Source organism: Opisthorchis viverrini, assembly GCF_000715545.1.
Source record: "Opisthorchis viverrini unplaced genomic scaffold opera_v5_187, whole genome shotgun sequence".
NCBI classification, from domain to species: domain Eukaryota; kingdom Metazoa; phylum Platyhelminthes; class Trematoda; order Opisthorchiida; family Opisthorchiidae; genus Opisthorchis; species Opisthorchis viverrini.
In genome coordinates this window covers 940,083-963,287 of record NW_008751845.1, presented here as the reverse complement: position 1 = coordinate 963,287, position 23,205 = coordinate 940,083, and the positions used below count along the sequence as shown (strand labels likewise).

At 42.9% G+C, this 23,205-nt stretch overlaps 1 protein-coding gene across 1 annotated transcript in view; it reads left to right on the top strand.

Moving 5' to 3' along the window:
* The window catches only part of T265_07841 (hypothetical protein), a gene marked incomplete at both ends in the record, with an annotated part of 33,413 nt that extends 16,892 nt beyond the window's left edge, over positions 1–16,521 (top strand). The window contains 3 exons of the mRNA XM_009173474.1: positions 10,039–10,341; positions 14,512–14,583; positions 15,921–16,521. Coding sequence (XP_009171738.1) covers positions 10,039–10,341; positions 14,512–14,583; positions 15,921–16,223 — 678 coding nt within the window. The remainder of the gene's footprint in view (positions 1–10,038; positions 10,342–14,511; positions 14,584–15,920) is intronic.
* Between the last annotated feature and the right edge of the window lie 6,684 nt (positions 16,522–23,205).

Genomic DNA, 23,205 nt, shown 5'->3' with positions numbered 1-23,205 from the left:
GGCGGCCTGTGTGCAGCACATTCAGCTGGAGGACATCATAAACGAGAGATTCAATTGAGTCTCGGGTGGAAACCAAATTGATTTGCAAATGAGTGTATTTCTCGAAATCCACCGATTGTTTACCAAATCCCTCTGAAACGATGACTTCTCAATCGGTCCCAAATATTTTCCAATTGATTGAGATCACCTACCTCATTTGACATACTTTGAAGACGCTTCCTTGCTTTCCTTCCTTCACATCCAATTAGCAAACATATTTTGGATTGTGCGCCAGAAGTATATAACTACCTTTGTGGTATTCTATTTCCGGAAGAAGTGTGCAATCTTGATATTCCGCACACAACACTGTCAAAGATTTATCTGTTTAGCAAGTCACGTGATGGCCTAGTAATATAGAATAAGCAACATGCATTGTTCTGCTAACGGATGCAGAACTGTCAATGAAAATGATGAAAACCCATCGACTGTCCACTCTGTTTCTCCGAGGTAAGCGTTTGTTCAGAATGTTTTCTAATCTCGTTTTGTACGTGAACATCAAGCTTCACTTACACTGAGATGACCGATAATCTGTGGTCAAAGGTGACACCCTGATGAGCCTCCAGTCCTTCGGTAACCCTTCGGTAAGCAAGATATCGAAGTAGGATTCTTGATTAGAATCTGTCTTTGAGAAACAAAATGATTCGGCGACAACTCGGTAGAAGGGTACAAAAAAATAACAAAGTATTTTAAGTCCCAAGGTACTAACAAATCATTTTGTAAATGAACGCTGCAAGTCACCAGATTTCCCGAATTAGATCATCGTAAGTTTTATCCGTGGTGCTGTCGATAAACCGTTTACAAAAAACTGCCAGCTTGGCGCAAGTATCAAGAAGTCAGGCCTTGGCACACATTGTGCGCATTTCACAAAACGGAACAGGAAACTCGAGCTGGATTTCCAACTTATCTACAGAAATGAAAAAGACTACGCATGACGTAGTTTGCTCTGGAAAGTAATCCAACGCGCCTACTGCCAATCAGATTGTGGACAGATTGTGGGACATCTGACAGCCCCCGAGTGTTCTGCGTATCGACTGAAACAATAAATCAAAAACAGCAGGTCAGTTTGTCGGGTATCCGAACCCAATGTTAGGTTTATTTCAGTTTTCCCAAACTTTGGTTATGGAAACATGTATATTTTTTCGCTGAATGACATTCAAAAACATCCATAAGTGTTCTCAATTGATAAGGAGATTGTTGTCTGGTTCCCATCGTTCGATTCTCGGTGAAAATGAGTAACTGATCACTCAAAAAGAGCCTTTTTCAAAAACGGTTAAAGAGGTCGCTGAATGAAATTATAAATATAACTCCCCGTAATAACTAATTTCATTCATAGACGTAACACACTGTTGATAAGGTTGCTGAAAAACGAGAGATTCAGCTGGGTTCCAAGGAGTCTCTCGCAAAACTAAATTTGTTTTCAAATGAGTGTACTTCACTAACTTCGTGCAATTTGGGTTCAATTAGAACATAAGGTTGACGGAAACTCGGAGACTTCGCCTAATTGATGGGCTCCAAGAAGGGCAAAACCGGTCGTGAGCTGTCGAAGAATTTTCAGCAGCCTTATCAGTAGTGTATTACGTCTATACAGATATCGCGATATACAGAACATCGTACCAACCGAAACATGGGGCGGCCTGGTGCAGCACATCCAGCTACCTGGAAACATCACGAACTAGAGATTCAGCTGGGTTCCCGGTTAATCTCCCGCAAAAACAAATTTGTTTCTAGATGAGTGTATTTCGCTAATTTCTTTTATGCTCCTGTTAGAACCTATACGAGTGTCAGTATCCTCTGTCCAGTGTCACTAAATTTCAAAATGCGAACGTTGGGTGACGCTTAGATACCTCTGACCGAATTTTTATAAAAACGGAAACAAACAGGCTCATCTACTAAAGTTAGCCCTGGAAATACATCTCAAAATATACTGTGAAGGGCTTTTTCTCCCGTGAATCGCATGCAATAGGATGCGAGAGTGTAAAAATGGTGACAAGGTAATGGCATCTAACTTGTGTAACAAACAGAAGCATTTAGCATGCAGTCAATGAATGTACCTCATTTAGCTAGCAACTGTCATATTCGTGTACATGTTTCTTTCGTGGATAAGCGTGAAAACTCTTTGCTATTACCGGATTGACTGGCTGCTGGCTGTCCACAGGTCACGATTCGCATGCTGAAGAATACCGGTTAACCCGTATCACGAAGTGAGACGTCCGAATTCCGGTACTCAGACGACGGATTATTCAACTCGCGGGTGATGTATAAAGTCATTTCCAATATTGAAATTAAAAAACACCACAAGCAAAGCATACTATCATTAGGATATATGCCCCTGATTAGCTGTCGTTGAACTCACTGATCCGGGTAACCAACGATCAACAGACAACCGCGTGCTCGCTAAGGATGAATCGACAAAAGGTAGGCAAGGCCTAGAGCCTCGAAGTTTATGTTGAAGAGCTCTGAAGTAATTCTCGAAGTAATTCTATCAGATTCTATCGAATGAAACAGTGAAGTGACTTACTACCATTACTCTAAAGGTTTTATGGAATCCAAAGTAAAGGCCAAAAGTCCACGTGAAAATAGTCGACAATGGAGTGGACAAACCACAATCCACGATGACATTTCGAGGAGTGGCAAAGAGTGGCATTCGTTTATGAGTCCAGTGGACATGCCGTTAGTACCGCCCTGCCAAATAACGGGAAAAATCGTATACTCATCACCATCATCGACAATATGACATTAGTGTTCAACACTAACGCTTCGCTGCCGTACAACCACGCTTTGCCTCAAAGCCTTATATTGTGAGGGAGCGATTTAATGTGGCCGAAGGAGGGGCTAACCCCTAGCCTACTAAAATTATTGCGAGGTACCTACACCTTCATAAACTCATTCAGACAATCTAGTAGAAACTGATAAGAATACCATTGACTTCGATTGGCATCTAAATCGTGCAGCGTCTCCTCAAGGTGCAGTACGGATCACGCGATCCCCAACCTGGAAGGCTAGCAGCACCGAAAGCACCACAGGGGTTAGAACTCTCTTACATACCCTTCTAGCAGGTCAGGGGTTGGTCACATTTCTGATTTAGCCACTCTGAATTAGGCACAGAAACAGCACTGTCTTCGAAAAAAACGATGCTTCAGCATGCGCAGTACATGGCTTAACCAACGCAGCTTCCGGCGATGGACACATACTTCAATGGTAGTCCCTGCTGTGCAGTCGAAAACTCTATTCTTAACTGCCTCGCTACGGATTCGCCGACACCAACTTACGGGCTATGGCTGTGAGAAAACGATTTTCAGGATGGCTGCTCCAGTGTGATCCGTGATGTTTTCGCTTACAAATGGTATCCGGGCGCTGGTCGCACGGATCTTTGGGCACTCACAGCTTTCTTGGCCTCCTCCATTTCCTTGGCTTTTTGTGTCCATCAGAATCCACGTTGGGGTGCACACTCAATTTCACTTGACGTCTAGTAATTTGTCGGATCGATTCATGTTGAGACCGGCTGGAATAGTTAGCCGAGCTTACTCGAATAAACTCAGTCAGTACAAGTTTACAGCTATACAGCAATTTAGAGGGAAGTTGGGTGAATAGAAAACTTTGAAACTTTTGTAATGAGTAAAGTCCATGGAATCCTGGATCCGAATGGCCTGCATCTACCATCCATCAGACTTTTATGATGAATCGTTGGCCGTCTTTTGCAAGCTGCCATTTCGAACGGGCTTCGGTTGCCAAAGTTCGACTCTGTCCACCAAAAATTATTTGAAAAAAATGGTGGCAACCAACACTCATAAAAGTAGGATCGAGTGCGTCTTGCTCACGTTGTCATGAAACTCACAGACAAGAAAAGGCATTTGTGTTGCGGATCCGCGTGAACAAAAGCAGTTTATTGGTCGATTTCCAGCCAGATCTTCCCGAGTTTCGGCTCACCATAAACAACCCCAACTTAGGAGAATGTAAAGAAGCCGTGAAAGTTTTCGATCAGATGGATCCTCCAAGACCTGGCCTGAAATGAGGAAATTCAGGGATCTAGGCTTCTTAAATTGAATGTAAATCAAACGTAATCATCACTCATTATGATAAGAATTGGACAACCGCACGGAACAGCGCCAATGAATGTTCCCGATGAAAAGCACCCAAGCAAATGGCTCACCTTGTCTACCAGCTTTCATCAATTTTATGATATACAAATCGCTTCATACCAAGCATTGTCACCACAGTCGAGAAATACGGTGAACAAACCCAACTGAGGTCTCACCAGGTGAGCTTCCATCAACTTCATATTGATGACCGCGAACACCTACACTTACAGTCTCCTGGAATATCCAGTACCTACACAATCGGTTATTTGGGTGTTTGTATCCAGGACCGCCTTGGCCCGGCCCCTGAGGAGGGTCTCCAGTGTCGCCAACTTACCCCGGTCAGTGTCTAGTCCAGCAGCCTCCGCAACCTCGTCAAACTCCTCCAGGAAGGTCCGAACATTCCCATCCTCGTAAGGTTGCGGCCACGGGATCTCCATCCTCATCCTGATCACGGCACCAAATGAAAGGAAGAAGGCCTTCGCTGCGGAGGTACTTAGTAGAAAATGCCAACTGAACAGTTATCGACTGTTGGACAGGGAAGCAAAACTCTTATTTGCATCTTGTTTACAAAACTGAATATTCATCTCCTTTTTAAACGCGTCTTTCTGAACTTTCCTGGATATTCATTAACTATTGCTCAAATCCAAGCAAATGTTACAAGGCGACACGATAGATTCTGCGATAGATCTCACTTTTCATGAGACGCAAAGCGGATTTACAAGAAAACATGCTACCTGCAAGCCTTTCCCATCAGTAGTATTACCGCTACATCCGTAGTAAATCACACCCACACACCCACAAAATTTTGGCCTATATTACTGTTGCTGCGTTGTAGTTTTACATCTTGGAATGCTCAATTAGTATGGGACCGCTTCCCAGATGGAATATTCATACATGCAAGATGAATAACTAGCTTTTTCATGCATAGAGGCTAGCCAACAAGAGAATATAGAAAGATTGCACAACTGCTGTTACATGGACAAACGTTTGCAGTTCGATTTATGCACCATTGATCACAGACGGATGTGTTTACTTTCAGAATTGTCTGCCGTGGACTTCATCCTGGATTGAGCTTTTTTACGTCCTGGCAGGGACGACTTACATCATACACTGCGCTGTTCAATTGCTGTTTCGTTGTATCGTTAAGTGGGTCGTGAACTTATAAAACAGATAAACAAAAAATGTGAACGTTCCAAACTTGTAAACAGTCCTCATACAACAGTGACACGAAGTTGTGTGCTGACAACAACATTTGAATAGCCGCGAACTCCGAAAACTTTCTATCTCAAGTCATAACTTCAACGCGGTGAACTCGTAAGATAAAGTTGATAGAAGTCAGTCGGTCCCCTACAGCTATCCATCTAAAACTAAAACCTATGCCCATCCGACAACCGCGTTTGAAGACAGATCAGACAGCAGCTGTTTCTGCCAAACAACCGGTAACGCATCAACCATTCCGCCCTAAATCCAAGGCAATAAACAGAAACAGGACGGCAGACATCAGTTTACAATCTCCGAGGAATACTATACAGTCAAGGCTAATGTGAACTGCTGGAGGCTACCATAAACCACCAAGTCTGGTCAGGGTTACTTCCGGGCCCCTACGAGAGAATCATTTTCAGGACGCTTGCAGTTTTCGGTGAACAACACTGAACTGAACTGAACTGTGGTCAAAATTCCATTTCTTCTTGCCATACTTTTCCGCCCACCGGAAGATAGAAAAGATAGAAAGATAGGAAGAAAGATAGAAAAGATATTTCCAGACCCACTGCCAGCGTGAATATAACCAAGCGAAATAAAACGAGTGTTAGAAACACTTTCAATCAGTTTGTGAAAACTCGGTGGTGAACATGAGTGGATATTTCTATAGAGGAGAATGTCGGTAGCTCAGGTAGCGTAGATGGTCGTTGGCTTGTTCGCATTTGGTTGCATGCAACCAAACCGCCCACCCCAACGAACAAGCCAACGACCATGAGTGGATATAAAAGGTGGGATTAAGTCAACAAACAAGGAGTTACGCAGAACAGAGTTTAATGTTCTACAGGCAAATGTGAGAATGTAGGAAGAAATATTGGGAAACTGCCAATGGGTGGGGTTAATGTGAAAACCAGATGCTAAAACGAGGTGCAAAATTCGGTTGAACGTCAAAAGAGGCAAAGCGCATATCGCTTACATTTATGTCCACGATCTCTTATACAACATGTAAATTGTCAGTGAGTGTAAATCCTGAGAGCTTTTGTCCACCTGGTTCAAGTATGGCCAGTCAGTCGATTGGTGCCGGCTATAGTAGTGAATGCCAAGTGAATATACGGCTTAGGTAGCCTGTATAAGCCGTACAACGAAGCAAAGTAGATTACATTCGACTCAGGAACGCAACAGAAGAAGTCAGCAGTCAATTTTCGGTTTGACAGTAATAGTAGCAGGTCCCAGAATGCAGGCCATCATTCTGTTGCGACCATCTTTTTTGCTGGGACCCAATTCAAGTTTAATTCGGTCTTCGAAAATAGTTTTTGCCCCATGAAAACTTTCCAGTTGACCACGAGCCAACATGGTATAGTGAGTGAATGATGAAATGCGATATCGATAGGCCAGGTTAAATACTTTCTATTCAAGCCCAAATCGGGTGGTTATGCTTTTCGATCATAGTCTTCCGTAGTAAGAGGCGCATATCTCCTTTTGTTGGGCTTACAGCGACTGTTTGAACGTTTCCACTGTTTGTGGCTTGAAATTACTTTTGAAAGCCCAATTCAAATGGTCTTTAATCTAGATGGCAGCGCTTAGATTTTTCGCGATTCGACTTTCATACCTTAAAACGATGCTCATTTATGATATCAGTACTTAACAGGGTGAACAGTTATCCAACCACCGACGCATCCTTACTAAGCTATCCCTTACGGTTCTCCAATCAGTTTGGTTGCAGTTCGCCGAATTTTCCAGCTGGTGGTTTATTTCTGTAGATCCATGCACAAGGAGACTGGAGCTTCAAACTTCAAGAGCAGAGAAAGAAGCGAATTCACCAACTCTTGCAACGTGTCTATCGTCGAGTATATAAACTACTGCCATGGAGTAGTAAGGCGCGATTATTTTTTTTCTCAACCTACAGGTAACAGCGTTTTTTCATGTTCAACGAAATTCTGAAGGATGTCTAGCTCCCTTGGATTGCTCGTATCTCTCTTTTGCGCACCCCTCAGGCATAGATGAGAGAGAATTGTAATTCAGTATTTATATTTTAAGGGGCTTTGGACGTAAAACTCAAGTCATCGGTCTACTGTCTTTTGGACCGAACGCCACTGCCCATGACCGAGAAGCCTGATTCACGAAGGGAATCTGGCGCCGTGTTAGCCTACTGAAGGTAAAATTTTACAGCAGTGACAAGCAAGACGTCATGGTCATCAGCACCGAAATCCCTTCTACTTCCAAAACGGATGTTATTATTAAGCGCCAGACAACGTTTTTTGGTCAGTCCGCTCGATCCAGTATGATGAACGGTAGGCGTTAACTGTGCATCACGAACCAGTGCTGCTCTACCAAAATGAAAATGCAGTACAATGTATTCACAAGGAACATCCATTGTGTTCATAGTGCCACCATCTTCTCCAGGACGATTCTTTGGCAAAGTGGCCAGTAGATTCTGTCGGCGGTTCTATACAATGTCTTCAGTATCGCCTTCCCCGTATCCGCACGCAAGATTCATACGATGGAGGCATAATCTTTGCACCCATGTACTTTCGCCTTTGTCATTCTGCTCGCGAATGACATACTCAAACTTATCCCGGACGTAATTGTGGATTTTCACCTCTAACTTGAGAAGTAGTTTCGTTTCTCGGCTGCTCATCACTGATCCAAGTTCCGAACACCGACATTGTTGGTCACTGTTGAACAGTTGTAAAGAAAGCGAAACTCGAGTCCATTGCTTCACCTCTTTACTGTGGACCCCGAATGTTTTGGACTTTGTTGGTTAAAATAACAACCAGCGCAGTTCAAAATAGAAAGTATAACTAACGTCTGGGAAAAAACAACGCCCGCGTTTGAATTTCCCCAAGTCCGGGTGACAAAATCAATGGACCACTTCCAAAGTACTAATCAGGGCAGGGAAACAAATATTTCAGTGTGATTTCTGTACCCCTTACAAGCATACCACTTGTTCTGCGATGCCAACATTCATGGAAGGCACCCCTAATTCCATACACTTGTGGCAGTGGTGGCCGCCACAATGCACACGACTAATCCAGCCGCCAAATTCTCGCTGAAGTTTCGAGGAATAGTAGGACGTTGGAAAGCAGGCCAAAAGCATTCGTGGAATGTAGACCAGACGGAAGATTCACTGAGTGAGAAAGGACTACTGGAGGTGGTTCTACAAGCGGACATGTCACCCCGTACAAGAGGAAATGCCCAAAACCTTTCACAACCCGTAGCCTTTGTGAGGGAAAAGGAACTGGGACCACAACATACCAAACGCCAGCGGTTGGTATGACGGTGGACGAATCCACAAGCGAATAGTTCGGCTCGTCTAGCTTACCTCGTATTCTGCCACAATTTTCATTATTTCACCAATCAATGATCAATTTATTAACTAATCCTGTTCAGCAAGATACTTCAGCAAAGAGCGCACGGTTTAGGATAATCCAAAACAGACTCTGATCATCTGCTTTCTAAAGGACTATCAAACTATGCATTCAAAACACCTCTGAAAAAATGCTCTAATGAAAATCCACTTGTTAAAGTTATTAAACTGTTTAGCTACACAGTGATGTCCAACTACCCCGATATCGCGTGATCTGAACTGTCATCGTCACTGTTTGAATGAAGTAACCCCCTCAGCTAATGATTAATTTAGGGGAAGACCGTGGGGAGGCAGCCGGGAACAAATATCGTTTCGCACAAGCAAAGTCATCAAATTTTACGTATATACAAGCTCACCTCTGTATTTGTAGCCTTCAAAACATTCGTTCACTTCTTCGTTGAATAACGATGGACTGGAAAGTAGGAGAACAGAATGCTTAGAAATCTAGGGGTAGAATAAAGTTAGACCAAAGCATCGAACCTAGGATGAATAACCCTAGGTCAATAAATTGAGGCTGCGATGGGTGACGGTTGAACAACGCATGGTTTACTTCGTCGAAAGTCGTTAAACAAATGCTCAGAAACTGAATGTATGAACTGTGAAACACTGATAAATTAGTGAAGACTTGGGAAATTTACCGTTCATGCATTCAGGTTCAACAAAGTAATCTGAGAGACAGAGTTACGCTTGCATCTTTGAACTCCATGAGAACAGATACGTCTGAATACTACCTCAGACCAAAGTTCTATCAGCGGACTGGATGCGGCGCTCTTTGCAAAAAAAAAAATCAAAAATCTTGGTCATCTGTCCAAGGAATGATGGCACGGTTGCCACGGAGATCGGTTTTTTGCCATGTCTTGGATACTTTCTAACTACATGCTTGCAGCATCCTATGACCCATGAGGGAAAGAATATGGAGTCCGCTTGACAGTAACCGCCTTTGTTTCACGTTGCCTGAATTGTGTGGTTCTTTTGCCACCAATGACTGAGCACGGGTAGCAATGCTTTCCGTGGTAGACCACACGGGAAATTGCGAATTACGTACGTAGTCTATGATTCGGTTTTCTACTCCAATTACTCTGATTCCTCACCACTTTTTGTATACATGCTGGAACCAGGCTAATTGGCCAGCGTCTTCAATGAAGAGAGCTGATTTCGCTTTCTGACTCATTATTTTGACTCTGCAAGTAGCCACAGAAAGAATATAATAGCAAACGAAATTTTCTGTTCTACTTATAACGATCTACGGAAGCCGATCAACGACCCGTTATAGAACAGCCTGCCTAAATTTAATATCATTCCAGACGCCGTCGATAACATTGTGACCCACATTTTCCTTCTTTATCCTTTGTTCAGGGTGCTCAAATAGCTTTTGCTCAGTTCAACCGGGACCCTGAGCTACAGTCACACATCAGTCTTTTTGCTGCATTGGCTCCAGTGGCCTACCTCGGTAACGTGGCAAGTCCCATCCGCTATATAGCCCCGTTTGCGCGAACAGTGGAACGGGTGTGGGATTTGTTTGGGCATGGGGAATTCTTGCCATCCACCAGATTACTTCATTTTCTTGCTTACTTCGTCTGTGGCCGAGGTCACGTTCCGTTTGTGTGCTCCAACGCGGTCTATCTGCTCGCCGGTTACGATGCAAGGAATACAAATCTTGTGAGTCGGTTGATTTATTGTTGGTTGATTGCTTCCTGGCTTGCCTACCTGACTGTTTAACGGATTAAATGATCGATTGATTAATTGATTTTCTGTCAAGTCAAATGCTATGATTCTTTCTGTTGAGCAAGAGAGTGGTTAAGTATAATGCACCCACTCGCTTGTCAGGAGACACCGGCAGGATAGCGAATACGGCGCGATATCGGGTGTTAGGAGGCCCGGTTTTCCAAAAGAGGGCAATTTTAGGAATGTTGGTTTTCTGTAGGCTACAAAGAATTGACTGCTGGTTTACAACAGATATGCCAAAGTAAAGGCGAAGTACTGCAGTAGTGACGAGTAAAGAGATGCCTAAGGATCCTCTCATTAAACGCATATGCGGTACTTCTCAGTTGGCCAGAGTAGTAAACAACCCATGGTGTATGGATTCTTCGCATGATCGGACATAGCTCAAATGCATAAAGCAAGGATGAGTACGGATTCTCTCATCACCTTACTAATCTGCTACAGAATTACGTCATTACCTTGGCTACTGCCCTGCTTTGTGAGACCAGAGAGCTTGTCTGGACCAAAACCGTTATTCTACTTGCTATAAGCAAAATAGGATGTTTTCGTGCAGCGCGTATATTAAAACCAACAGAGTTGCAAAATAAAATGTTACCTACAATTATCATTTATTTTTGAAGAGCATGGTCACAAACATAAAAAGTGAATGCAAACGATGAATGCGAAAGAGTAACAGGAGAATATGGGAGAAAAGAGAGAAACGTCTCATTCGAAATCATGCCAAGGACAGTGCCAGTCTGGTGAGGTGAATCCCAAAGCATGTAAAGATTTTGGTATGGGAACAGGCGTCTAAAGACTAACAACCAAAGAAAGGACCAACAATGGTGAATGCTCCTCAAGGCGCAGTATGCGCTAGCACAGTCAAGACTCGCACATCAGGCACAAAGTGACCGTCATACTGGGTCTGGGGTGAGATTAAATGGCAAAAATGTACCTTCAACGCCATGTGCCACGCATAAAAGTGTCATAAGTACGCAGAGAGCCCACAATCGCAAGCAAACAAAAGTCACTGACTGCGACCTTAGGAAGTCCCAGTCCAATAACAGCCTTAGCGGATTGAGGAAAGCAGATCCCTCGATAAGAGATGATCACCGGTTGTCAGCGCTGTTGTGCAGACTTTCACCCCAAGCAGCCACCAGCTCCTCCTTGGTGTTTACGCATGCTCCATGGACTCGGATCGGAAGGCTGAGATCCCGAACAATTTTGCCGAATGCGGAATCGTTGACCACATTGCGTAGTACTCGGCACTGAGTAGAGAGGAGCTTTTCCATACGCGTTTTCCGCTGCATCGGGATTGTTGCACTCGGACTTGGGATACCAAGTCCCCCATGTTGTTTACCGGCGTGGATGTAGCTGATTGGGGTGTCCTTCGGTAGACGTAGCCAGCCACGTACATATTGCCTGATGTAGTTGTCCAATCTTTTTAGCATGTTTCTGTGGACTTGGCCGAGCACGAGCGAATATGTCAGCCTTGGCATCAGGTAGTTCCTCGTGATATCCATTCTTTGATGCGGCTTCAACGGGGCACGCATCACTTTGGTATTTATTGAATTCCTCTCAACTGTGGTACCCTTCTTCTGCAGTAGTCCTTTACAAGGTAGGCTGTCGAGGTGAAGCAAACATGGTTTATCAGCTAGGGCGATTACTTGTCTTTTTCGATTAAGCCTGACGTACAGCAGAGTATGTAAAACTTATACTGGATACTGCACTAGTATTCACCTCCCCACGGCCCCTTTTGTGAATTGGCGACGAAGGTTGTTAATTCGAAATCATCGATCGTATCACACGTATTTGCCAGAGTATATATATATATATATATACATATATCAAATAAGCATACAGAAGACACTTTGAATGACCGGAACATTCACTAGGACGAGGATACACAAACTACGGTGAAAGGACTTGTTTCTTTCGGCCCAATAAAACTAGTAGCTGAGCTGAAGCCCCAGGTAGAAAGATCCAGCGTTTACAGGTAAAAGCCATTTACACGTTGAGTTCAATGTTTCGTAGGCAAAATGCCTCGTAATTGAATCACAACCGCAAACCTCGCCCATTTTTAGGTCGTCGGGAAGAGACAATTGTCAATAACTTGAATCTTTCCTTATACGTACTGCATGAATAGCATGAACAGGTATGGTAATCAGACCTGGGAGAAAGAGGGTGGGGTATACAGCTGTCCACCCACCCCCTGTATGTCGTATTTAAGCCACCGTAGTTCTACTGCAGCCATAATATATCGATTAGCTAGAAGACCATAGATAGGAGTTTAAAAGAGGTCTATTGGGCGAGAATTTCGGTCAGTTTAAAAAAAATTGCTTGTTGCGTTAACACAGCATCCAGAGGGATCTGGACAGCCAGATACCCAGGTCTGTAAGTCACACTTGTTCTTTCTATTTACACAACTTTTTTAACAGTTGTGCTCGGTGCTAAGTAATTATGCAAGAAAACGGTTCAACGCCAAAATGTACAAAGTCTCACTAAAATAGCAAGCGATACTCACCTAACCGTCATGATGATAAGCCCGAAGCAGTGGTCTGTCGCACTACTCAAAGCATTCACGTCTGTCGTATCCTTTCTTTCTTTGTTTGATCAAACAGACGTTACCTTTGCAACGCGGAGTCTCATCAGGTGTATAGTACCAGAAACAGCAAAACAGTTGGATACACACATTTTATAGACGGGTGGGCCAGATAAGTGTAGATATATAACTCTAAATTACACTTTCTGAGCACGCATGGCCTGCAGCCTTACATCTTTCTGGATCGATTTAATCAGCCCAACAACCATCGACTTCGGTTTGCGTAGCAAGATCGATAATGGGTTGTTTCAGCAGTACAACGATCACTGAATCAGACGAAATGCACTCATTTTTTGGTGGCGTGAGAAGATTTGATATTTTTGTGGAGATTTCGTCCCATAAGTGAAGCCAATGTATGTTGGAAAGCCGAGAAACGCTGTACAGACGTTTCATCCTTACTGAGAGTAATCAGTAGTGCGCATCTCACGAAATTCATTGTGCTACCTCACTAGAATACTTAAACCACCGAAACATCGTCTGTGTATCTTTCGGATTTTGATCTGTCAAGCTCTCGAGTTGATCGATAGTAACTGTGCGTGACCTACCCATGATATGGTAATGACTATTTCCACTGAGCAGAAACCCCTAGTGAGAAGCAACGCGTTGCGTTCCACAGATTTTACGGTTGGAACGGAAGGTGAAAAGTCCCCGCTGATGGACAGTGCAGACGCTGAACTGTTGAGAGCCTGTGTAGTTGATCGCTTGTTGGGGATAAGAGATCTAACTCTAACGTAAGACGCCAAACTTTCACCAACATAGTACTGAAACGGTTGGGTATTTTCGTGGACATTTCGTCCTGTAAGAGAAGCCAGTCTATGCTGGAAAGCCTAGAAGCACTGTACAACTGTTTCATCCTTATTGAGAATCATCAGCAGAGTATCGAAACCGCATCCTCCTGTCTAGTAATTCTAACACTTAACCGTTCGGCCAAGGGCGGCTGATCAGCAGAGTTGTTTACTCGCACTTGGGCAGAATATAGCGCCCTTCATTCTTCAATCACGAGATCAAAACACACATGGTCACACGTTTTGACGGACTCCTCAAGCAACGACTTTTCAGATGGAAGTTTTGCTCATCAGTGAATTTTATTCCGCCACTGCGCTACTTACGGGTTGTTGATCGTGTGAGGAGATTTGGGATCTATGCTGGGGGATTTATGCTGAAGTACTGTGCTCTTCGGTTTTTCAGCACAGATTGGCTTCTCTTACAGCGGGAACCCTCCACCTGAAATTCACTCACTTTTGGATGAATAGACAGTAAGTTATCACAAGGCCAAAGACATGCTTCATAGACAAAATTGTCCTACAAGACATTCGAAACCGAACTTTTATACATGTCAACTATTATGTTTACACAATTTCGAACCGTTGTCCTGACAACCGATTCGATCAAACATGATCTGACACAGCATGCTGTTTTAACAAACCAAATGATTGATGACCATGTTTATATTTCACACATGCCTGATAGGAGCACATTTAACTAATATTGTGCATTTACTATTCCCGCACCTGCCCAACACGTAGACGCGGCTCCCCGTCTATATCGCGCACACACCTGCAGGAACTTCTGCCAGGAATATGGTGCATTACTGTCAGGTAAGCATCGCCTTATTTTCAAAGACGGCCCTGTGATAAATGTTGCTAGTGTCCGAAGCGATCATTTATGAGCTACGCAAATGATCAGGTGTTTGCACATACGCATTTTGATTGATTTTGCAACCGTAATTTACTTATTTAACCGATATCTCTCTACCCATAAAGTTGCTGTAAAATATTTAGAATCTCTTGACCTGTTTTGTACCTATTGGGACTCATCAGATTGGGTCGACCCTTTTTCTACTTGATTGCCGAATTATACTCGGTACACTCGTTTGCAAGTCAAGCTGATATTCAACCAAATCCCATCCCAGCCTGCCATCTTCTTCACCTGAATGCACTGTTCAAAAGCTGACTGATGTTTCAGTTCGTACGACATTCACAACACATCGCAGTATATATTCTTGACTGTATTTCTCTTGGTGAGGTACTGAACAGTTTTGAGTAGTGTTATTAGTAATGTCAAGAAGATACTTTTCAATTCACAGAGTTTGCATTGAGTCTACTCAACTTTACCGAATAATACTCTCCTATATAGGTTCCACCTAGGCTCAACTTTGTAGTTCGTCAATCTTGTTTCCTATTTGAACACAAATGTGAAGATGCGCAAAACTGAAAGCCTTACAACTAAGAACCCGTTAGAAAGACACTCAGCAGGCTCCCTTGTTTATAATTCTACTCAGCTGAATATCCTGCGCAAGTGCTCCACAGGTTTCGGTTGGAACGCTTCGGTGAATATGAAGAAATTTTTGTGCTTTGGCATGGAATTGTAAAAAATGCACTTTATTGTGCATATTACGCAAACTTAAATTGAAAATCGCAAAGCTGAGGATCCCCCGGAAGCAGATTGCTTCCGAGAAGCTCTCCTTACCCTCTAAAGCTACTGAATTCTTCAAATACCTGGATTTATTGTGCCTAATACCGTATAGATGTTGGTGCGATTGGCAAACAGAATGTCTAACTGGAACAACAGTAGAAGGTAGTGATGCCCACCCTCTTTCCACGTAGATTAATTTCAGGTGAACTGGCGCTGACATATCCTCTGATGCCAACTCCCTTTGTGGGTGGTTTGAGGCGACCGGCTTAAATAATTCCTCTCCGATTTTTTGCTTATATTTTATATATATATATATATATATATATTTGCTTATATTTTTTGCTTATGCCAGTGGACATGCTTTTGGGAATCATTTCTACATCGCATTCCGGAGATCAAGTTTATTTGTGGTCGGACATTCATTTGGTGTCATTCATTAGTTTGAGCAAAATAAAAAAGGTACAAGTAATCCACCTTGTTTTGGTCCGCTAACCATGTACCTATTTGTCTCTCTCACTAGGGTATTTCAACGGACCAGTTTCAGGCGTTCGATTATGGAAAGGTAAAAAATATGGAAATTTACGGCCAGAAAACACCTCCGATATATGACCTGTCCAGGTTCACTGTTCCTACTGCCGTGTTCACTGGTGGTAATGATTGGCTGGCGGTCGAAAAAGATGTGGATCGCCTTATCAGTCGAATCAAACCAGCAGTTGTTTCCCACATAAACTTTCCAGAATATAATCACTTGGATTTTGTCTGGGGTATGGACGCCGCAATTGTCTTGTATCCGGAAATCCTGAAACTTTTGAACCAGTACTAATTGATTGTTGATTGATTTCAAGGAATTCCATATCTAAATGCGGAAGACAATCTCTGATCTCGTTTGGATGAGCTGCAGGCTGCATCAGTTTTGGAAGGCTAGGTTGTACGTGGAGCCATTTCGCCCTGAAGTATAATCTCTTGTGATTATATGTGCGGCTTTCAAAAAATACATACTGTTTTCTACAGCGGTCAGTTTTTCGATAGTCATACATCATAACGAGGCTTATTAAGTTTGGAATTTGAAACTACGTTCGCCTTCCGAATCTACTTACTGCCGCACCTTTTGAACAATAGAATCACTGTATGATTATCTCTTCTTTTCAACTTTCATTCGAATTCTATTAATAGGATACCCGGTAGAGGCGAACAGATAAACGCAATAGAGCCCTCCTAATTCCGTTCATACGTGTCCGTCAAAAGATAGCGAACCAGTGAGTTTGGCACAGGCGACGAATTTGATATTTTTGTCACTAGTAGTCAAGGCGTTGTTTGATGGACAAGATTCCCTCCATCTGAACTGCGTAGACACACTAGGTTTTAAATAGTCCCAATAATGTCTCAAGTTTCACACTCGATTTGTATTAAATTTTGTCCCATTCGTATGTGCAGATCAAAAATATTTCGCTTGTCCCGCCCTGACATCAATACTTCTGTTCAAGATCCCTTGACAGCGAGTATTCAGGACAAAACGGTATAGCTTTCACGAAGCCGCCATCTGAAGAACTGCAGACGGTGTAAAATAACCCTAAATGTTCTGCTAATCAGTCAGTATTAGACGTGCGCTCTGGTGCAGTACCGTTCCGCGTATACCGAGAGATGGCAAATATGTTGGAGTGATTACGGAAGCAGGAATACTGGTTTCCGGGATTTCCAAAATTCAAACTTCACGAAGACAAAAAGAAGCACAACAGGTCTCATGATACTTGATTTAATTGAACTGCGGATGGTGACCCCGACTTCAGAGTGTAACAAAATAAGTGATCGATGGTAGTGTGAGGGAATTGGGAACTTTTGGTTTTGGTTTAGTGCAGTAAGTAAATTGTAGGTGATTGTCCGGTTCTCTTGACCACTTCGATATGGAGGTCGTTTTGAAAAAAAATTACAGAAAACTGAATAGCTACACAATGCCCGAGTGTGTTTCGCCGGATCTTTTCACATACATACTAAGGAATAACATTAGATAAAATGTAAAATACACAATGAAATGTGTAATGAGTGAAATACCTTTGAAGCCTAAGTAGAACCCCCTAATATCTAAACCTGATTTCGAAGCTTATTTACCAGCTTTTAAGCTCGAGTTATTAAAGCGATTGGACACAGTTTCATATTCTATTTTTGATCGTGACAAGTAAACGCAAATAGTGATGCACGATTCGTGTTGTAGAATGCTGATAATGCCACGGTTTTTCGTGACTTATCAAGCTTTAATATTAACAAGACGAGTATATATGCCAACGGAGAGAAGCGGGAAAATAAATAGAAAGAGGATTACAAAATATCAATTCGCTCAGTCGTACTCTATTTTTAGTTTTCCACCAATCTCCCGAAAGTGTCTCAAGGAAGTGTGATACTGGGGGTAGTGCACCACAGCTTGTAGCACTAACTGTTTGCCAGAAGTATTCAGTTTAACTCGTTTTTTTGGTTGGAAGTCAATCTGAAGGCAGTATAACTCCCACTGTATTCGCATCATTAGTTGATACGAATGAAGTTGCGCGTAACAGTAGCTTATGTGAGAAATGAGTAGAGAATCATATTACCTGCTAAGTGATCATGATTGATACGAACCGGATTGTTTTCGATCGCATGGGCCACTGAATTGGTGATCCACAAATCTGGCTTCAAATGACACTTCTGTGACTCCGACCTGAAGGAATTCCGGTTCGTTAAGCCTGTCTGACCGCACTCAGTCGATCCATTGACTTGTACCCGTTTTTTTCCACACGACCTTTGCACATGATGTCTCATATCTTACATATTAGCCGAGAGGACAAACACAGAAGGCTAACTCTGTTCACCATAGCCTTTCTTTTCATGATCCGGTTGAACTATTCTTCTACTGGTTTGATGCTCCAACAACGTTAAGTATTCGTAGTGTGCAAAAAGCAGCCAATAGTCTAACAGTGTTGCATTTAGTCCATAGCTGATACAGAACATGACGTATACGTATTGACAACTCCGAATGAAAGAATTCTAGAGATTAAAAACAGAACAAACAACAAAAACAGTTTACTTGTTCTTGAAAGAATATAAAAGGGCAATCAATGGTGGAAGTTTAGAGAACATGAAATTTCGATACTGTATGCCAGGAATATGCTTTTTGTTACAGAACTGCGAGCTTTTTGTTCACCTATATCTGTGCCTATAAACATATTTCATTTAGAACCAGGGTAGAAAGCGAGAGTTAATACAAAAGAATTTGTTTAGGAATTGTCAGGAAAGTCAGATTTCTGAAAGTAACCAATGAATACCCGAAACCTACTGAGGCGCTCAAATCCGATAGATGTTAACCAGATGGACAACGCACCTTCAATATGCAGCTCGTCACTGCCCTGTATCAAATCCAGACAGCGTGAGTCAGCGTTGGATCAAGGTCAAGCAGTGTCTTTTCGGCTTGAGGCCGTTGTATCTTCCCACTCGTACGCACGCACGCTCTCGAACTCGCTGTTGTGTTCCCTTCCGTGAGTTTTTTCCAGCACAAGGCACTGAAGCGGGGTCAGTAGTCAGATACAGTAGACTGGCAAATCAGCAGATATAAAAGGAACAATACGCTCTGCAAATAAAATCTATCAGGGCGCGCCCAGACAAGAAAAAGCACATGTGCAGAGTGACGCATCATCAAGGTCACCATCGTTACGACACGTCCGGAAAATAGGTGAGTAGGCGGCTCCCACCAAGCACGGCTTAGCAACACACGACCAGCGTAGTGGGCCTGATAGTGTTCACGACCGGAACGCCACCACTGGCTGTACGGAACGAACAAGTGGACGACCATATTTGGCCAATTAGTCATCCTATATATTTACGCAGGCGCTCTGTATGTTTTGTCCTGGCAATACAGCCATGTCCCGAGTTCTCTGTCTTCTCCCTATCGCGTAGTCTGGCAGGCTCAGTGCAGGCGTAACCCATAGACGACCACGCAAGATACAACATAATCTGATTCACAATATGTGCACAAGGTGCATTTCCAGTGCCACCGTCGCTCCAAATGATGATGAAGATCTCGATTTCCACGAGTTCTTTGACGAGATTCGACGGTGTAAAACAGGTCTCAAAAGTTACCCACGTGCATGTAGGAAGTCTGTGGCGTGAGATGAATCTAACAGCAAACTGATGTTGAAAAGTAAATCAACCCAGAAGTTTTATTCACAGTCAGCACTGCTGATATCACACATACTCAGGAACTTCAAGTACGAAGAATAGATGGTTGAAAAGAAGTCCAACTCGACCGTTGGTACAACAGGTGACAAAAACCCAGCTCACAACTTATTAGGTGCTTGGTATCCTATAAAGGCTGATGCTTTCTAGGACAAAACACTGAATATTCAAATGATACTATGAAGGGTTTTGGTGTTGCGGACGGGCTATACACCTAATCCCGATTGGCTTTGTACTACTTATAGATTAAAAGTAGCACAATCGAAAAATCAGCCTTCGGTCCTAGGTCCCGTTTCCAGTGGGCTTGAGTGGAGCCTAGGTTACTGCCCGAATCTAGTCTCGGTTTTTCGAATTTACTTCGGAAAGTTGCTTTATTCGTTTCATGAAGCGAAGGATACTGCCCCGATATTTTGTTGGATTTGCTCCGACGATTTCTGCAAGGCTTACCTCACATCAAGTCGGACTCACTCGCAATAATGTGCTCACGATCGTGGTGGAATAAGACTTGAGTTCGAACGACAGAAAACCGGTGTGTCTAAAATATAGGCTAACTTGAATGCTCACCCAGTTTTATTTTGTGCACAAATAAGTGAGCACCATAAACAATGTTAGGGGGCATGACTAATATCTATCCATTGTACTTCCTTTCACCCGGTCAAACCCTTCCCTTGTCTGCTTCTGTTTACTGCGGCTACCTCATAGACTCGATATGTATTGGTAATCCTCATAAACTTTTAACACTTGACTTGTCCGATCAATTTGGTCGACCATCCTTTACGTGCTCTTTCTGACCCTTTTGCGTTAGCACGTGTTGTACCCGGACGTGTGTAGCAAACTAAGATCGATTTGCCATCTACTCCGGGCTTTTTTTTTACTAGCACTACTTCGTGCAACAGTTTAGACGGAAACACCCATTATTTGAGAATGGTACCACCTTTATTGCGTATTTTATCCATGTAGTACCGCATCATTTGATGAATCTCAAGAATCCATAATTTTTTATTTTGCGCGTCACTCAAGCGGGCTTTCCTGAATACGTCGAATTATTCTACATCCATAGTGAAATGAAATGATACGTACTAAAATTTTGACAGTGAATCAGCCCTGGTATAACTGCAAAATAGAGAATTTGCATAGTAAGTGCATGACGTCATGACCTAATCAAGAAAGTGTTAATTTCTTTCAGAAAATTTGACCGCGGAAATTTTCATGGTATGTCAGGTTGGAATAAATGTCACAACGGCTTAACGGAGCTATTTTTGATCCTGTTGCTCACCTCCATCTCTGCTCAAGCAGTTGGAAACCGTGCGGGAGATAATAAGTAACCGACTGTCTAGTTTCAAAAGACTGACGAGCTAACTTTTGTCAGCAATTTTGCGCTGAGCTAAATTTAAGAGAAGGTTCTTTAACAGTGCTCATTGAAATCCGATGAACTTCTCATTTTACTAGTGTTAAAAGATGTAAGCGCACCCCTTCTTGCTCGATTTCCAAGAAGTCACTCGGGATTTGTGCATTAAGTAAGAGGTCTTTCTACGTCGGTTGATGGCGACAGAAACAACCAGGTTATAATAATCTGCATATTTGGAGAATCAAGAATGCTGATTTCCCTAAACAAGAACGGGATGACAACGTTCGATTCTATAAACCGTCCACCCCGATTGCTCGACGGCTTGCAGTGGTTGTTTTTTCATTTCACAGTGCAACCAGGATGCTTTTGAAACACATCTGCTATACACAGCAGCATTAGTGTCCATATATTTATGCCTTGGTGCCTGTGTGCCCCTGTAAGGCTAGCCCCAGAACCAAGCAGATCAGACTCTCCGATAGTTTGATCGCATTAAATTGGCTGAAGAACAGGGGGTCGGCCGTCCGACTACCAAGAAGACGATTGAACCAAAGGAACAGCTGAGGACAAGCAAAGACTAGTGAAGATACACCAACTTCGGAGCGGATCCTTGGACTATGGATCTTTTCCAGACAGTAATGAATGTGACAAAAGCGAAACACGTATAACGCTCGTAATGAACAAGTTAGAATCTTGCCGCTACCACTGTCAGCAATAAATGTGCTTACAAGAACCTGGGTACACATTATACTAGCGTCGGATTTTCAGAGGTCAATCATGTGAACGGAGATGAGCGGTGGTAAGCGGTGCCGAGTGCAACACTAAACATCAATTGGTGAAATCTAATTTGCGAAAGGTTTCAAAGAACAGTTGATATCACGGATGAAGTTGTCGTCAACCAGGCTCAGTGTCACTCAGCTGTTGAATCATTCTGCTCTCCAGGAGTTCCGAGCGAATGTCGCTGAAATGTTTAATTTAACAGCACCGCACATGTTGGAAGAACAGTGGATTATGATCAAAGATCTATGATCAACACAGAATTCCGAGAAGAAAGGCGTCAACCGTTTTTTTGAAATGATGTCTTTGTGTGTTCTGTGGTCGGCAAGAAGATTTGCCAGACAGCAGGAGTTTGGGAATGGAACAATAAAGTATTCAACTATAGAAAAACCAATATACCTAACACACTCGGGACGTTTGAATGCTGTGCACGTTTGTACTTTAATTGGCTGCTTAAAAGATACTTGATACCTCATTTCACGCACCCAGTAACTTGAAGCATTTGTGAAAAAGTACTTCACCGAGTCATCTTTGAAACTTTAGGAAAGGGAGGCAGAAGACCAATCAAAATATCCGTGTTTTTCAAATCAACACTGGGGAACAGTTGTTGCCCAATTCGCACAAAAAAAACTAAGAATGTCCCATAAAACATTCAAAGATGATGCAATCGGATCACTGTATAATAAAGGAAAATGAGTTCAGCAAAAAATGGACGGCTATCAAGGATCAAATTTTTGTGCATTGCAGGCAATATCTTGGCAGACATCCTATCTAGCAAGCTCAAGACTGTTGACTATAATTTTTTGGCTCGTCAGCAGTAAGGAAAACATGAAAACGGAACCCATTCTTACATTTTCTGTCCCTGGATTCACGGAAGACTTCAACATTTAAAACTGGAGGCGCTGTGATTCTACTTCCGTGGGCTCGGCTGTCCCGAAAAAAACTAAGATATTGGGTGCCGAGTGCAACGTTGTGGAATCAGCTTTACTGAGTTAGCAATTGGCACATTAGTGGAGCAGGGATGAGTTTGGATACTATAGTTGTTTAAACTAAAACTGACTGAAATTTTTTTCTGAGGCAGTTGGTGATTCCAAAGATAGCTCACAGATCCAATACAGTCTAGGCAATCACCTCGTTAATTGAAAATGCTCTGTGACAGAAACAAAGCTGTGTGAGTTCAAGATTCATCAGCCATTTTTGCGGACGCCGGTGTTTAGTTGCGCATTTGGAGGCTGGATTCAAGTGAATGACTACTGTATTTGTCTCCGCAACATAATGATGAGGTGTAAGTGTGAAGTTTCTCTTAAACCTTTAATGGCTTGTCTGGAATTTACGACGAGAGACATCCCAGAATTTCATTACTGGTTAGAGCATGACAGGCTGCAATCAATTTTTGCAACCTCAGCAGAACCCTGTCCGCAGACCTGACTGTCGATGCTGAACTTCGCGCACTGGCTGCCAAGGTATAAGGTAATTTCGATGG